Raw genomic sequence first — 16058 nt, forward strand, 5'->3', positions numbered from 1 at the left:
TTAAAGCTCCCAGTCGGGAAAACCCCTGATTTGGATCGGAGCGGCAACGACGATCTACCATAACACACCACACAATCTTAGAAAGATCAACGTTTTAAGATTGTCATAAGGGGAAAAATAGGAGCAAAAAATTATGTAGTGTGAATTATTGCATCAGGTAGTCGATGTGCTCATTTTCTCTATTTAAATCTGATTATTACTGAAGGGCAACATAATATACAGACTTCATAATCTGCACTCTTTTGGTTGAATGCAGTATTTATTTCCACTTTGGCTTTATGTTGTTTAGTTTTTATCAAGTACATTTTTTGTTAATGGAGACTGAGAATCCATTTTGTTTTTGGTTGTTTTGTTTATTTTGTTTATCAGCTCCAGTGTTAAATATTCTTTTGAAAATAAAGTGTATCCATCTTTGGCAGGAAATCGCATGCATTATTACGTCATTTCCATTAAATCAGTGTAAAAAGGTCTTCAGACAATATTATCGTTTATCGCAATAGTTTTTTGAGACAATTAATCGCTCAGCAAAATTTGCTATCGTGACAGGCCTACTTGTGGCTTTACTCTGCCAAACCTTTGTCAGATTGTCTTGAATATGTAAAAGTCTAACCTGCAGAAACATAACTCATTGTCTCTCATTATAAACCATTGAGGTGTGAAGATGCAATTTTACATGCAACAAAATGTCAACAAGAAGTGGTAAAGTATAATGTTGCCTGAAAGAAATTAAGACAACTTCTTATTTCTTGTGTCCTCTAAGGTAGGTAAATGCAGGTAAATGCAGCTGGAAGACTATCACTACCTTTTTTTTTAGCTTACTTCCATTGACAAGAGGTTCTGTCACAACAAATTTACAAAACCTCCTCTCAGGTCGACGTCAAACTTGATATTGCTGCATGACTACCTTTCTGGGCAATGATCTGTATGAATATCTAGACATGTACATCTAGAAGGAATCGTAATCACAAAATGCAAACTGAGGTTATGAACTCTGAAGTTCTTCTTTATAAGTTGCACTTTTACAATTAAAAATGAGTAATATGAACCAAACATACAAGCTGCTTGCACCTCAGCCTTACCCTACTCCTTCCTTTCACTTTCCTGAAAACATTTTGAGGTATCAGCACTTCATATTTCACAGGGAACCCAAAGCATACTGATCACTTTGTTCAATGTTGTTAATTTATTGCTATGGAGCAAGCCTAGTCATCTAGATAAAGTCAGAGCAGCGGCAGGACAGACTGCTGGTGTGGATGTGATGAGGTGGTAAGTTTGATTTCTGACCAGCAACATGGAAGATCTACCACAGCTACCTCCACAATCTTGCATTGTATGTTTTGTGAATGGACAGAGAAGTCATAGAGCTTCTCAGATAACACCTATGGCCGAATACAGGGGCAAAGCTAATGTGCCAACTTCTTTGCACTACAAGAAACACATCTCATAATGTTACAGGGTGTGCTTTCTAGAGTAGAAGAAAGCAGGTCTCACTCAAAAACATGTCACAAAAAGAAGCTGCAGTGATCAGCTTTCCTACTTGGCACACAGATGATATGTACATAATTATCTGCTTGTGTTTTTTTAAATATGTCATAAGAAAATATTATTTATACAACATCCAAAATAAAAGTCCATATAGGAAGTATGCGGAGGACCCACCAAACCAGTCCAGTCCAAACATTCTTCTGCATCATTGCTAGAGCAGGTAGATAAAAATGGCTTGTATGTGCTTTCAATTTTTACATTCCTCTGAGATCTGTCCTGCAGTACACAGCTTCTGTCACAGCTCTTTAAAGTCGAATAAGCGGCTGATGGAGTGTTTCAGTCTGACTTGACTGAATCAGATGCCTGCATTTGTTTGGGAAATGAATGGATGATGTGAGTTTTCTGGCTTTTGATTGGCTCTCAGCAGCTCTCTCCCAGAATCCTGTGCAAGTCCTCAGGCTGAACTCGACCTTCTTCACCACGACTGATATTCTTCACCATCCTAAAATTACAAACGACACATCAGAGCACAACAAACATTTAAGATTTCTTTTAGACTATCTATATCCATGAATGCATTATAATTTGAATTTTGTTCCAATCGGTACGTTACCACACTCCTGACGAATCCTCATAAAGCAGCTGGATGACATCACCGCAGTTAAAGATGATGTCATCAGAGCTGGCCATGCTGCTTTCTACCATGACCCTGTACCTGCCTGCCACCTGAACATAAGAAATTACATCTCTAGATTTATTCCTACACCAAAGGGAAGATGGGCTTTGTTGTTTTCTGAATGTAGGAGGTTAAATCATGACATTTTATCCATATAACAAATTATAATTTGTTTGTTCCCAGCCCTTAAGGAAAGGTTTACCAGTGGGGAGGGCTGATCCTCGTCATCCGAGTCGGATAAGGCAGAGAGGTCTGTTGCACCCCAGTCCTCCAGGCCTTCGCAGATCGCCACAGAGTGAGCAGGAGCAGGCCAACCTGAAAAGAGGAAACCCAAACTGCTGCACTTTTAAGCCAGAAACATTGTACAGAAAGTATTTAAACCTCCCAAATTTATAACATCAAAGATCAGAGATGAACTTGACTGAAATGTTGAGCTGAGACAGAAAGAAAGAAGCACTCTTCTTTTTTTATTGAAGTGCTTGTAAGAAGATTTCACAATAATACAAAAGACAGACATTTCAGAGAAAATGATGAAGTTAGTCTTGCTTAGTTGTTAAGCTATTAGAGTGCCTATAAAAAAATCTCCAACCGCGTTGGATTTTTTACCCTTTTTATTGGTTCTACAAATCAATTATGATCAGCAAAATTTGGCTTTTTTGACAAAAATGTTAAGACTGATTTCTACAAAAAGAAAATAATGTAAAAATATGAAACATAAAATAAGTGATTGCATATATATTCCCCACCTTTAAATCAGTACTTGGTAGATGCAACGTTGTTGAATTAGATCTTTCACTTTAAAGAAGGTGATATTCATGCAAAGACTTATTTAGATGTCATTATTTTGTAAAAATAAGTTTTCACTTTGACATTGCAATTTTCCAACTCACTACGTCGAGGCGAGTGAACCACAGGGTCTGAGTGGGCGGGGCTCGAATATGTCGACTCCTCCCCTCTATACCTGTGGGCGTGCCTTGTTGCGGAGGAACTGTGAGGAACAGGAAGACACGCTGAGCAGCCTCCCACCGGCGCGGCGCCCCACGACACACACATCTCTGATGTGCTAAAAGAAGCAACGCATGGCCACAGAAACACAGACACGAGCACCACAAACAGGACAGGCAAACAAACATCCACCGTGTCACAAAAACCAAGGTCAAACCTCGTTTACATTCTGGAGGTTCACACTGCATTCCACTCATTTTGCAACAACATATATTTCAGCCTCTGATTTCGAACTGTGTTCAAACACAGATAACTTAGAGTGCTGCAATATATGGAATTGTTATTTTATTTAAACAAAATTCTACACAAACACATGAGAAAGGTCATGTATATTTATTTCATTTGCAAATAAAGTATAGTTTAACTTGCTTTAAGTAGCAGATGGGTGGGATTGGTCCATTCAAATCCAGTAAATTGAGAAAAATTAAAAAAAACAGTGAGTAGAAAAATACTTCTGATGAATTGAAATTCACCCATTTCCTACATAAAGCACAAAGTATTTAAATATGGTCTCTAATCAAGCCAAAAAGTCTTGCAAGACAGTCTCCTCTAAAAGTCTAGTCTAAAAGACTAGATACTATAGAAATGCATGTGATAGGCTATAGTTTATTATTCTTCATAAGTAATTTCAATCCTGGTCTTTGAGATCCCCAGAATGTTCTAGATGGTTCAATAAATACAGAATTTGGTGTAACTGTCACATCTTTGGAATAAACTGCTAAACATCACATTTTCAGACATCTACCTGTCTTCAAATTTTAAAACTTCTTCTAAAGCTGGCCTGAAGAAAACACATAATCTGTTTTGTTTACCTTTTTACTGATGGCATATTGTGTTGAATTTTAGTTGGAATTGTTTTCTGTGTTCAAAATTTAGCTTGTTTTTACTTGTGTAATTATTTGCATTCCCTAGTTTTGGGATATCACTCACTCACACTTTTACTAGAAACAAATTTAGTTTATCTTCATACCAAAAAATGTCTCTTCTTCACTTTCTGGAAGATGAGAAATTTCTTAACTTAAATAACTTTATGCACAGGACTTTCTTCACGTCACTCAGAGTGCAGGATTAATATAACTAAAGAAGATCTCACAGCACAGATACCATATCTGTTGTAAATTTTCTCCGATTGAGGCCTTTTGGTAAAACATAAATCTATAATGTCATGCATGGAAACAATGCTGTTTATTTTCATCTGTTGGTAAAATATGTTGGAAATTATTAAAAAAAAACAAAAGTTACTCAGACATGAAATAACATGCTGGCATGCAAACACCAATCACTATTATTTTAACATACACAAAAATACAAAACACCTGTAAAGAAATATAGTTAATTATATCCTGATGAGACTGAATTCTCATTAAAAGTCATTTGAAAAATGGCATAAAAAATAAATTAAAAAAATAGTGTGTTTTAATTTTTGTCTCATGTTATGATTCCTGGGAGGTATGACAGAAACTCACTGTTTACAAAAAGCATGCGGTTGAGAAGCAATTTGCTGAAAGACAATTATCCAAATACTAGAGGTAGCAAATGTACATATTTGAGCCTGTAACGTTAACACTGTGTATATTATAGAAAATTAGCATTAAGTCAAACTTGTGCAGTCAAATCTATGTTTTTTAATCACATAGGTTATGTCATAATAGTACTGGAAAATGGATGGATAAAATGTGCTGTTAAAATATCAAAAAAAATATATAATATTGATATCAGTGATGAGTGTACATAAATATCTGACCAGCAGTTTGGATATCACTGAGATCTTTAAAAGCAAGTCACCTGTCAGAGAGAAGGTTGTCTGGGAGAGCAAGAGAAGAATCTTCCTCTGAGGATAGATGAAGACAGACACGCCTGGGTTACATCTAAAGTGAATTTGAATTTATAAACCACATTAAATTAGTAGAGCAGAAAAAAAAAACGCTGTAAGGAAATGACACTAAATAAGTACAGTTCTGCAGTATTCCTTTACATGTACAAATTATAGCATATTGCAAGTTTTATATCATTGGCATTTGCTTTAAACATGTCAAGAGGTGTTTTAACTGAACAATTTAAGTGGTAGAAACCTTGTTGTAGTTTCTGTGGGTTGGCCAGTATTTTTTGAATCTCGTTCAGCCAGGCAACTTTGACCTCCACTGTGGGAGCCTAGGGCAGACAGCATACACACAGACCAAATAAAAACAAGTTTTAGGCTGAAATTATATGTAACTCAACAGAAAATAGCAAACCAATAGCAAAATACCTGAACTAAATAAACAACTTCTCTGCCACTGTAGCAGATTTCAAATTTCTTCACATCTCCTTTCACAGTTTCTGTGATGGCCACAGTGCTCATCTAGAGAAAAACAGAGATGATATAAAACAGCTTTATATACCAAATCTGTATGGTATCAATGCTGCCATACAGATTTGATACTCAACCAGTAAAATAGTGTTGTTACTACCAAGAAGCCAGGCTTTTATGTGCAGTTTACATAAACAATCCACACTACTTTAAAGTCTGGACTGAAAATGAAGGAAATCCACAAAATGATTGCTCAAGATCTAATTAGTAATCGGCTGCACAAAACAAACTACTATGAGCTTCATTTACAATATTAACCCAAGTTTAGAAGAATACGCCCCCCAACTAACTACTTGACTCTCAACATCACCCTCCTTTCTTTGACACATCATTTTACTGCATCCTGGAGTAAGAGCTAGATCTTAACTCGGAGGCAGGACTTGAAGCTGTAGAAGCTGTCCTGGCTGTCCTCGTCTCGTCGCTTACAGAAGAGCAGTGCGTGATCGTAGAGGAAAAGATGTCGCTGCATGGGTTTGAATCTGGCCAGCTCCTTCATTCGCACCGCTGCCCGTTTGTGACTGATCCATACACTGAAGTTCCCCTGGAGGATTATGCGGCCCAGCTGGCTAATATCACCCTGAAAACCAAGACACAAATGCTACTAAGATCAAAAAGATCCTCACTGGAAGAATGTTTTTGCTAGTTTTAGCAGCAGTATACATTAAATCAGATGAACTCGGTTTAATTTATTGGTTTGGTTTGCTGGTACCGGATATCCTGTGATGGCTATCTGATGCATGGAGTCGTTGACAGACTTCAGCAGCTCCAGCATGGAGTCCAGCGCCTCCTGGAGCTCACAGCGGTAGTGCTCCTCCACACAGTGTTTCAAAAGCTCCTGAGTAAAGACAGACACAGCAGGAAATGTCAGCAGCTTCTGCATAATCTAATCTAGTAAAACTGGAAGTCACTGTCAGCCAGTCTGCTGAGCAGCAAATTGATGAAATCAAATCTACATTTTGTACATCTACAGTTTGTATTGTGCCTGTTTAGAAACATCTACAAGAGTCCTAGTCCCTTGTTTTGTTTTGCATGAATATTAAAATGAAGTTTAGAACCATTTTTTCTGATGTGTTCATTGATCTGGAAAAGACCAGATTTTGGGGGGGGGGTTAATTGTTGAGGGCCGGTTAAGTCTGATTTCTGTCAATAGCTGATTTCTTGCTGCATCTAAATTGTAAACTTAGTTTGGATGAGCAGAAAATTACCATTTTGTTACCAAGTGCATGTAACAAGCAGTAACAATTTTGCAAAGAAAAAAGCAGATTCTCTTAACCTTTATTGTCAAACCTTTGAAAATAAGCTCCTGTATATTGCTGAAAAGTTACTTATGAGTTAGTTTTGTGTCATTTCAAGTGTGCTGAGATATTTGCACTAGAAACTAGATACAAATTCTTATTGAGATTTTATGTTTTTGCAGTGTATACCTAAAATGTTTGTTTTTTCATTCATGTGAAACAGATTTCTGTAAGATTCTAAAACCTTAAGCAGCAGCTGGTACTTAGTGAGGCGTTGGATTGGTTTCAGAAGATAAGAATCTAGGCCCAACTTGTGGTCCAACTTTTTCTGGCACTCCTGAGAGTTACAAGAAGAAAAAAATGACAAAGGGACAGAGTTTATTGATGAATACGTAAATGGAGTAGAGAGTTTCCATATGTGTGCTACATGTAACTACCTGGAAAAACGGTGAATCAGAGCATTGTCTCCAAAGCAGCTCAGAGCAGGGTTTGTTTTGGCAGTAACGTTCATACACCTGGAATTTGTCTTTCTACTCAAGCACACATAAGGCTCCACTTAGTTCATGCTTTTTTGATCAACTTTGATTCAGTCCTCACATCCCTCCTCCTGTCTACTCACCCGCTGCAGAAAACAAGCCCCCACCCTCTCTGGTGTTTCAAGGCAAGCCTGCAGATCATGGAGGAAGATCCTAAACAGAAAATTCAAGAGAAGAAAAAGGCAAGGAGATCTGATTAGAGCAAAAAGAAAGGAAAGAAGAAAGCAAGGACGACTCAGTGAGAGCTGGTGAGAGCACGTGTGAATGAGCCTGAAGGCTTGCCTGCTGTGGAACTGGTAAATCTCTGGCATGTTGCCGAACAGAACATCTTTCTGGCAGCGAAGAGCTGAGGGAAGTAGATAAGACGTGGAGGGGTCCTCCATTTCTGCCCTGTAACCCTGATAAATCAGAAATAAAGATCAGAATAAAGATCAAAATAAATGGGAAACTAAGTCAAGAAATATAAAGCATAAGTATTTTTTTCTAATCTTAATGTTTTCTTTGAGCTGCTTTAACTAAAAAATGCAAACTCACCAGAAGAACAGAGAGCAGTTCATCAACATAGATCCTCTCTGTAGCTATCAGTTCCTTCATAATGTGCCTAAAACAGTTCAATAAGGAGACAAACTATCTTGAATTCAAAATAGAAAAAAATACGTAATGCAGAAAAAGACGCAGATTAAACAAATACATGGTTAGAGCAGAGGTCAGGGGTCACTTACCGTGTGACCTGCTCTGGATTGTCCTCTGCTTCTGAATCAGTTTCTGGGTTGGGACCGTACAGGCAGCTGCGGTTACCTTGGTAATCATGCATCACCTCAATCTGACAAAACACGCCCACAGTGAGACGATGAAATTAACACTAATCACAGATAAAGAAGCAGCACATTAAATAGGTTTTGTTTTCATCTGGAGGCTAAGATGGCTGATGTTTCTAGTGATTTGGCCATTTGTTTTGGGTCATTATTAAGTTGAAAGACCCATTTTCAGATTATTGGTAGAATCCACCATGTTGTTATTTAAAATATCCGGATATTTCAAAACGATCATGATGGAGTGCAGGCTTGACAGCTTCCCAGGATCTTTGGATCGCCATGCTATACTGGTGATTTTATTATTTCTTTCAATATCATTAATAATAATAAAAAAAGATGCACAATAAAATAAACATAAATTGTATCTTCCTAATGTTTCTGTGTGTAACTAGGCCACAGCAGTAAAAAAAGCATATTTTTTTCAACATCTTCACATTTGTGGTAAATATTACAGGATACTGCAGATATAGAAACATAATTAGCATATTTACTAAATATAATATATAAGACACATTTCTGGCTTAATATGGGACAAAATCTTAAGTCGAAGATAAAAAAAATATTCCTTATATAGACTATGCCTAAATGAACACACACCTTGCGCGGGCTGTTGTTTCTCCTTGAAGCTCTTTTGCCAGGAAGGAGATCAAATGAGAACTTTGAGTTCAAGACATTGAAGTCCACACCTGTAGGAAGTGCCACACAAATAAACACAGAGGAAACAATCACCAAATAATACTGATGCAAGTGGAAACATCACCATTAAAAAGAAATCGCGTTACACTTAAAATCAGCAGCAGCAGCAGACCAGATCAGATCAAAACGAATTGCGGTGAACCATTTTGTTATTTTTACAATTCAAGAATTATGCTGTCCAGAAGGAAAGTGCCATAAATAAATAAAATATAACAGAAGCTAAACATTTGAAGAGGCAACTTAGGTGGCTTGTACCGTGTTTTGGGGAGAAGAGAAGTGACTTGCAGCGGAGTACGGTCTGATCCGGTTCAGGCCGAGGCGCCACCAGCTGTATGGGTCGAACCTGCACATCTGCAAGCTTCTTCAAACACTGCTCTCTGTTTCTGATCATGCACTGAACTGAGCTCAGCTTCTCTTTCACCATGGTAATCTGAGACTGCGAAGAGACAAAAGTGTGAAATCTTGTAACTGCGACTGAGGCAGCAGCAGAGCAAACAGCTACCTGCAGCTGAGGTGTGAGCACAGCTTCAAACTCAAGGCTCAGCGTGTCCTGGGTGTTTTTTACAACAGATGGCGCCCTCTCCTGGTGGCTGCTCAGGTACTGCAGAGCCTCCTGAGCTCCCTCTTTAGTTTGGAACTTGTCCACCATCTGGCTGGCGAGCAGATAGGCCCCCTCATCACACCAACGGAGAGCCTGTCAAAAAAAGAACAAGACAAAACTATAGACTTTTCTTAAATAACAAAGAAAATATCACAAATTTAAAACAAACATAAATAAATTAAGGATTAAACAAATATTGGCAGATCGAGATAGCTTATGATTGTAATATTTTTACCTCCTCAAGGCGCCGCAGCAGGTCTCGTGTCCGGGTGAGCGAGGCCCGCTTGGTGCGTACGGCAGTGCTGATGACATCACAGTGATGTCGCAGCTCGTTGCAGCGCTGGACGATGAGCGCCAGAGCGTAGTGGTGGTTGGCAGCCAGCTGGTGGCCGTGCAGGATCACAACCTGGGCCCGATTCATCTCCTCCTGATGTACACAAAATTATACACCCAATGTCAGGGTGTGAACATTACATTAAACTTCACTGACATTTATCTTTCTTTTGAGAACCAATGTAGGATGTAAGCCTTGTGGGTCATGTCACTCGAACAAGAAGTTTCTGTTAAAGAACAAAGTACTAACGCTTTCCTGTGTTACTCCTTGTATTTGTTTTTCTGTGGCCCACCAACTCTAGCAATAGTTAGTGTGAAGAAATGTACAATGTAGATGAAGGTAGACTAAAAATAGTCTGGAAAGATGTATGTTGCATGCAGCAGCGTCAGCATATTTTTGTTGTTGTTAGGTTTCTACAGTCAGCAGAGAACAACTGATTCCACTTTGCCCTTGATGAGGAGAGTAGAAAGCTGGAAAAGCAGCTGGTTTCATGCCAGTAGGGTAGTGTATGTGCTGCATGACCTTGGTCACTAAATTGAGTTTCCCAGTGAGCACTAGTTTCTAGGTAGAAATGTTTTGTTTAAATTATGGGAATGCTGGCCTTTGTGTTTCTGGTCTGGTTGGTGAAAGAGCGGCGTTGCTCAGTAGGTGGAGAATGATGTTAGGTGTTTGTCTCCTGCTACTTTATTAGTGGCATTAACACAATTCTAAAAGAAAAACTATTTAAAAAATTTCCCCAACAAATTTCAGAAAACCAAAGCCTTATTTGAAGTCCAATTTTCTACCAATTTGTGTGATGAATCTCATAAATAATCTGAGATATCTCCATTCAAATAACTAGCAATAACAGTTTGTTTACACATTAATGTATTTTTCTAAAGGTTCAAAATCATCTCTCTTTATTCCAAGCTTCATCCCAAGATGCAATATCCACATCTTTTTATTTTAAATGAGACAGGTTTGGTGTAGAATATCAAGTGCCGAATCATCCAACGACTATTGACTATTGACTATTTACTTTTGATTTACAATTTAAAGGCTCAAAATGGAAAACAATATCATCTCATTTTTGATTAAGCCCACATTTCTATATTAAAAACATTTTTATTGATCTGAAATAATATTCTAACTCACAATGTTTCATTAGCTGTGAGTAAAAAAAATAATCACATTTAACATAAATATAGGCTTGAAAACATCATTCTGTTGAATTAATCTGAAAAATGAGTTTCAGCTTTTGAATTCAGTAACTTTTCAATATTGCTGTCATTTATTGAGATACACCTGAACATTGAGTGAAGTGAATCTTTATGTGTTTCATGACCTGAGCTCGTTTATCCAGACTGTCCAGATCTTTAAGTAGCTGTTCTGTCTGAACCACTGTAGTTCCCACACAGGCAATTTCCTTCTCCTGGGCCGAGATCCGCTCCAGCACCTCATCCATCTGCACACAAACCACAGGAGTGTAAACCAAGAGGCCTGACTAAAATGACTTTTATGGGAGTGAGAGCACAAACACCAATTATCCCACCTGCTGGAAGCTGCTTTCATAATGTAGCAGCTGGAGGTACTGTTGCAGCTTCAGGTGGTGTTTTTCAAAGAAACCATCAAATGCCTCCTCCATGTCTCTGAGCTGTGCCAGAAGCCTAAAATACACACGGCAGGCACACTCCTAAACAAACTCTCTGCTTAAATAAAGTTCAAATTTTCAAACTGAATCTAAACACGACTAAAAATTTCCAAGAAATGATCCTGGAACCTTTTCACATGAACAGCACCTCTGAACAGTTTCCATGTCGGCTTGTATTTCCCGCTCTTCCTCAGCTTCTCTCTTTGCGGCTTTAACTGTCTCCAGGTTTGACAACAGCAGGCGTCCTTCTTTCAGCACGCCCCGGATGTCATCCTGACAAAACACGAAAAACACACAAAGCTAAAGCAACATGCACCTAAAATTTAGGGAAAAAAACTGCTATAAAAAGTAGAGGAGAGAAAAAAAGACAAGGATGGACAGTGAGTAAGTGCCACCTTCATCTGTCTGTATCGATGTGAGTGGGAGTGGAGCAGGAATTCAATGGCATTAGCTTCATCTGGGAGTTCGGTCTCAGACAGCTCAGAGCCGAATCCCTGCAGCAGCTGAGCGATCTCTTTCACCGTCACTGCAAAGGTCTCAATGGACTGCATAAACAAACAAATTGTCAAAAGTATAAAAACAGATGACATTTCATAAGCATAACTTGGTGTGGTGGATTAGCATCAGTTAGCTGTTTACCGATCGTAGGAGGACCCAGTCACTTTGGCAATATTCAACCTTTGCAGTAAAGTCTGATGCCAGGTGGTTTTCATCGATGTAGCGCAGCAGGTCACCCACTGAGCGCAGCATCACCACCTGCAAGACACAGAGCAAAAATAAATCCTGAGTCCAACTCGCTAGTTGCTGTCTAACATTTACAAAATTAGAAAATTAACTAAATGCGGTGTTACATGCAAAATATGCTCTGTGATATTCGGTAAAGTCTTTTTACCGGCATCTTTAGGAGGAAGTCATCCTGGCTGAAGCGAAAGCCCAGGTCTGTGCTGGAGGACGGACTGGGGGTGGAGCTCAACAAGCTGGTGGGGCGAAGCACCAAGACCAAGTGAAGGTTGCCAGGAAAAGAAGTCTAAAAGAAATAATTCATTTCTTACTTTCATGAACTCCTGAATTCTGTACAAAAATACAACTTAAAAATGTCATACTGCGCAAAAATCTTTGACATTAGATCTTTTGCTTCCAAAGAAACAAACTTTTTGCCATGATGCAGAAAGTGTTGTTTTGAGAATACTAATAGATATAAATCTTTCTGTCTTTCAACTTGTTTTACAATAAAAAATGCTTTTAATTACAGAACATCAGACTGATTGTGTCAGCCAAATGACAAACATGCAGCACAGATTATTTTTTAATTTCAGATCAAGCATAAAAAAAACAACATAACACAGTTTCATATTCCAAGTATTACAGACATAATTATTCTGGAAATATTATTGTTTTAGCTACAACAAACAGATTTTTGTGGCTTATTCTATTACTTCTGGCAGGCAGGAAACAGAGAGACGGCACTGAAGACGTTAGACTGCCAACTCAGAGAAAGAGTGCGAAGCTTAACACAGCATCAGCATCCTTCAATGTCAGTCTGGCAGATCTTTCAGCTTCGGTAGCATTTCAGCGCCTCTAAAAATCGGCTCTTCTTACTCACTCCGGTGCTTAGTGAAACATCTTCCTTCAGTCTCAGCTGTCAAGCCAAACTCCCAACAAACAGGCACATTTTCTTTGTTGTAATAAACCTTAACAATGTTTTTGTAAAACGTTGTAGTAGCTATTTGGCAGCTGAATGCCGGTTAGTTACTGTCATACTGTGACTTACAGCTGTATTTTCTATGGTAAAATAACTGTATTTTAAATCATAAAAAATCTAAAATGTAGCAGTCTGTGCATTTTAGATTTTGCAGAAATTAAAGCATATTTTTTCTTCAAAATCAACATTTCAGATTTCTGCAGAAGTTGCAGGGTAAACTTTATCTTATCTTCAGGTAGAATTTAATAGCAATTGGAAACTTGATTTTAAAACTCTTTTTGTAAGAATTCACAGTTAGCTTTACTTTAAAAAGACAGTTTGAACAGATGTAAACAGATTATTGTTGCATTTTCTTCACCTAGTTCATCATAATCTATTCTGAAACAAAACAACATTGAGAATTTTCACTACAATTTATGCAGGAGGTTGAGGATTACATCTTAGCCACTTCACATCATGCACTGAATTAAAAATGACTATATCTGGAGTTATTTACTGGTGTTTTAGAAAATATTCTTTCTTTATGGTTGCTATCAATATTTTCATGAAGATGAAACCATTTTAGTCCAGCGGCAAACTAGTAAACATTACTCTGATTTCATTCAGGATATAAATCAACAAATTACAGTTTTAAGTGTAGCATGTATTTGTATTTAGTTAAAAGTTAAAGTTACAGTTGCAACTCTTTTTGGGGTATATTTCTACCCACTTGTACATCTAGAGACTGAAATTTCTGCAGTATTGCCTTTGAAAGTTTTCCTGGATTCGATAGGGGACATTTGTAAACATTAATTTTCAATGAATTTAGCTCCATTCACATTCTGGTTCACTCTAAGCCCCCAATATGATGAGGCCATGCATAATGTTTAGCATGACTACAAAAAGGTTCAGTTCGTCTCGTCTGATCGGAGCATCGTTTTCCACGTTTGCTGTCTCCTCTATATAGGTTGTGTTAAAATCTTGATGCTTTTTGGTCTTTTGTTTCTCTGCTGTAAACGTTTCTGTAACATTATTATCTGCAGAGCTCATTGGTCTTCATTATGCTTTTTGTTTACTTTTGCTCTCTACCGAACCTTTGAGGCCTTCAGAGAAAAGCTGTATTTACACTGAGACAAATACTTGTGCACTATTTACCAATTAGGTGACAACAAAATGTATCATTAGTATTTAATGATATCAGAATGAAGGGGTCTGAATGTTGTAAAAATATTGAAAGCCATGTTAAAAGTGCACTGTCCACCTATAAACACACCTTTACAAATAAAATGTGGACCTGTCGGCAAAATCTACTAAATCTTTCATTCTTATAGGAAAACCAACTTAAGTTCAAATTGTGAATCTTATTTTTGCTCACCCAGCAGCCATGATGATGTAACCAAAACTTGTAAGAACATCAGTATTGCACAACTGTGCAATATATAAAGATCAATGAGGCCGATTTGACTTAATACACAAACAAGGCTTTAACGACACCTTCATTTCTTTGGTCTCCCAGGAAAGCTTTTTGTTTTGCACCTTCAGGACCAATCCAAGCACATTTGTCATTGGCCTGTCCTACACCAAACACAGACTTATTGACAGTGAGCTGCACTCTGCAGCCTCTAGGAGATAGGCGTGTTAAAAATGTATCGCGTCTTAAAAACACATCACGCACTCGGTGTCGCAGTGTAAAACAGTATTATCTCTCTTTGCTGCAGTAGCTATCCTTCACCGCCCAGTCTGAAGCCTCCCACGTTCCCCACCTCCCGGTGGAGCTTACCGCGGCCCGGCGCAGACGGGGAAACCCCCACCGCATGTTAGATTCGGCCATGGCTCCCAGCGGTTTCTCCCCCCTGTTCTGTCCCGGCCCGGACCGGCTGTAGCGGGAAGTAGAGTCGGGAGCGAGCTGCCGCAGCGATGGCTCGGTACCTCCACTGCAGTGTCCGGGCGGGCCGAGCGGCGCGCTCAGTGAGCACCAGACTTCCTCTGCTCTGCACCGGGATGGAGGGGCGTGCGGTGCTGCACTCACCTGACGTCAAAACTAACAGCAGCTACGTTAGTGTTAAAGCAAACAACCTCTCTACTGCTATTACTGCTGCGAACACAACTCTAATCTCTGCCACTTGACTGAATTCATAGAAAGACCTGCCGCACACCATTGTAATTATAAAAAGAAAATGTTTTTAAAAAAAACAAAACAAAAAAAAACACTTTCCCTTTGTTTAAACACGCCTTTTTGAAACATAATTTAAGACAGACCTGGATAAAAACCTTAACATTAAGCTAAGATACAAATAACCTGTAACATAAAAATAATTTAAAGAATTGATTGAACATTTCTAATAGGATCCGCTAGATGGCAGTAAATGCAAGAATTTGTCACCATGTCTGCAGATCAAAACTTAGCCGAACATTAGCATGAGTTTTAATAGACCTTTTAATAGTCCTCAGAGATAAATCGTTACAATGCCTGCGGAATCATTCAAAACGCTGTTCAGCAACGATAAGGGTCTGATTATTAATATATTTTTATACATTTTTTAGAAGGACATACTTTTCTTTCTTGTATTTTTTTTTCTTTGAATGTAAACAATTTTATAAATACGGCCAGAGTTTGTTTTGTTTTTTAAGAAAAATGGTCAAAATGTCATTCTGTATTAAAAAGAGTCAAACTCCAACAGACCTTTGTAAAAAGGTGAGTGCACAAATTTTTTGATTAATTGCGACAGAAAACAAATTCACAACACACAATTTAGGTTTGGTTTTAATCTACCATGTAAAATTTTAAGAAAACACTATTTGTAATGCGACATATATAAAATATAAATGCAAAGCGCTGCAAATGGTTAGTTTTATCTGGAAGTCCTTCATGTAATGTTTGAGATTAAACTGCAGACAGCTTTTTTTTACTTTAGGTTTTATTTGCTCCTAAAGAAAAATAAAATAGTTTAAACTACTGATGACACCTATAAATCATCGGCTCAACTTGGGCTGAGTCCCATGTTTGCCCTAAC

The 16058-nt window shown here is 38.2% G+C and overlaps 1 protein-coding gene across 2 annotated transcripts; it reads right to left on the reverse strand.

Moving 5' to 3' along the window:
* Window positions 1-552: 552 nt before the first annotated feature.
* mcf2b (MCF.2 cell line derived transforming sequence b) lies at window positions 553-15100 on the reverse strand. Of its 2 annotated transcripts, none has more exons than XM_028031996.1 (26): window positions 14825-15100; window positions 12256-12390; window positions 12003-12119; window positions 11759-11908; window positions 11512-11636; window positions 11265-11379; window positions 11058-11177; window positions 9635-9826; window positions 9301-9492; window positions 9054-9234; window positions 8700-8788; window positions 8010-8110; window positions 7822-7888; window positions 7570-7685; window positions 7371-7440; window positions 7189-7281; window positions 6996-7088; window positions 6226-6351; window positions 5884-6093; window positions 5415-5507; window positions 5239-5317; window positions 4952-4997; window positions 3052-3224; window positions 2364-2476; window positions 2099-2211; window positions 553-1987 (listed from the first exon to the last, which is right to left on the reverse strand). In XM_028031996.1, the coding sequence occupies exons 1-26, from the start codon at window positions 14873-14875 to the stop codon at window positions 1906-1908; spliced, it is 3042 nt and encodes a 1013-aa protein (XP_027887797.1). In that variant the 5' UTR covers window positions 14876-15100; the 3' UTR covers window positions 553-1905. The 2 variants fall into 2 exon arrangements, with proteins under 2 accessions (XP_027887797.1, XP_027887798.1); XM_028031997.1 differs by having other exon boundaries at window positions 1836-1987; window positions 3052-3149.
* Window positions 15101-16058: the final 958 nt, after the last annotated feature.

This window comes from Xiphophorus couchianus, chromosome 11 (assembly GCF_001444195.1).
Source record: "Xiphophorus couchianus chromosome 11, X_couchianus-1.0, whole genome shotgun sequence".
NCBI lineage: Eukaryota > Metazoa > Chordata > Actinopteri > Cyprinodontiformes > Poeciliidae > Xiphophorus > Xiphophorus couchianus.

What these genes read in the sequence shown, in the direction of transcription:
- mcf2b (XM_028031996.1), bottom strand. Translation starts at nt 14,875, where the DNA reads ATGGCCGAATCTAACATGCGGTGGGGGTTTCCCCGTCTGCGCCGGGCC. An exon ending in GACATGGAAACTGTTCAGAG is followed by an intron (nt 11,380 to 11,511) that starts GTGCTGTTCATG and finishes TGTGTATTTTAG; the next exon opens with GCTTCTGGCACAGCTCAGAG. An exon ending in CTGATTCACCGTTTTTCCAG is followed by an intron (nt 7,089 to 7,188) that starts GTAGTTACATGT and finishes TGTAACTCTCAG; the next exon opens with GAGTGCCAGAAAAAGTTGGA.